General features: G+C 38.7%; 1 protein-coding gene across 1 annotated transcript; it reads right to left on the reverse strand.

Moving 5' to 3' along the window:
- Window positions 1–607: 607 nt before the first annotated feature.
- Window positions 608–1243, reverse strand: LOC139196862 (late embryogenesis abundant protein At1g64065-like). The gene has a single exon (XM_070823210.1). The coding sequence runs from the start codon at window positions 1241–1243 to the stop codon at window positions 608–610; it is 636 nt and encodes a 211-aa protein (XP_070679311.1).
- Window positions 1244–1608: the final 365 nt, after the last annotated feature.

Below are 1608 nucleotides of genomic sequence, written 5' to 3' on the forward strand. Positions count from 1 at the left end.
GTACTTTATTGTTATGAACTCTTAGAATGTACTGGCTCAATGAGCAATATTTTTCTGCCAAAAAAACAAGGGGTGTGATATCCACACACCCCATTTTACTTCTCACACACTTTTTTAATTTTCGGCCGTCGGATCGGATGAATTGAAGAAGATCAACGGATATAAATTATCAAGGGTGTGTGAGAAGTAAAATGGGATGCGTGGATAGTACATCCCAAAAACAATTACTATTGCTTCTGCTTTGTAATTTATTAAAGGGAAGTGGCATGTCATGCTTGAAGAAAAGAACTCCTCTGCCTTTCAAAAGATAACAATTCAGGGAAAAAAAAAAAAAGTTAAACAGTAAAAGAAAACAAAATTTCTCCTTATAATGGATCAAAAGAAAAAACAAAAGAGATATAATGGATGAAAAATCCCAGGTAAGTGCCTTTAAGTTTCTGGTAAACAAATAGCTACGCCAGATGAAAATATGGACAAGAAAAAGTGGGTGGTATCCTTAATGGCCACACAGAGGAAACGAATAAAAGAATAAAATACAACAAAGCAAGAGCTAGTCGCAATACAAATGCTCTGCGAATTATGTAGCCTGGATCCCTATCGACTATGATCACTTGCACCGTAAACTTTTGAGGGTCTTTGATGACAGATCAAATGCAATTGTACAATCCATGGTGGAGGACTTCTTCTTCTTCATTATAAGCATCAGTTCCACCTTTCCATTCAACTTAGCCGCGCTGTTGAGAGTCAATACGCCACTGGACAGTTCACTCCCAAGATTGGAACCGCCTAATGCACTTGAACTCAAGCTCACTTCGACAGTGATCTTTTTGGTGGAAAGCATGCCAGCCTTGCTCTTTGGAATAGAAACTTGCCCGACAGTCGCTCCTTTGTACAAAAACGTAACACTGCTAGCATCGAACTTGTAAGGACCCCAATTTGTGTTCTTCACATTGATTTGGGTTGTGAATTTTGTGTCGAATGAAGGTGTTGCTGGGATGGAGTTGAGTTCTTGTACGTTGATGTTCCCCAGCCGGACCTTTGGTGTTTTAACTTTCATGACAGTAAGGCTAATCACGGTTATGACGATGATCTGAAACACAATGAAAATAGCAACATAAATGGCCAATTTGATTCTCTTCTTGCGTTTGAGCTCGTCGGCGGATAACAAAGACTCAGCATCACTTCTTTGGTAACCATGGTTTGCTGGTGCTGCAGGATAAGCCTGTTGAGTCTTCTCAGCCATCTTAATTTCTTTTGCTGCAGTTAGAGCTTCGTAAGAAAAAGTTCTCTGTTTTTCTTTGTAAACTATGAACTGATGAGAGGGTGTGTTTGTTGTTTGATTGTGTGAATGTTGGTTGAGTGTGGGGTGGTATATATAGTGTGTGGAAAATTTGGTTAATGAGTTAACTAGAGGAATGAAAACACGGACATAGTTAGGCTGTAGTTCATTGACTCTACTAGAAGGTTGAACATAAAGATGTGAAAATGCTTGTAGGAAACGAAATATAGAATAATAGAAAGCTTCAAGGGCTTTAAAAACTTCGCCTACCAAACAAAGTCAAAAAAATATGAAAACGCGCATAGCACATACATAAAGACTTTGCAAGC

This window comes from Malus domestica, chromosome 06 (assembly GCF_042453785.1).
Source record: "Malus domestica chromosome 06, GDT2T_hap1".
NCBI lineage: Eukaryota > Viridiplantae > Streptophyta > Magnoliopsida > Rosales > Rosaceae > Malus > Malus domestica.

Coding starts and splice junctions, on each gene's coding strand:
- LOC139196862 (XM_070823210.1), bottom strand. CDS start 1,243: ATGGCTGAGAAGACTCAACAGGCTTATCCTGCAGCACCAGCAAACCAT.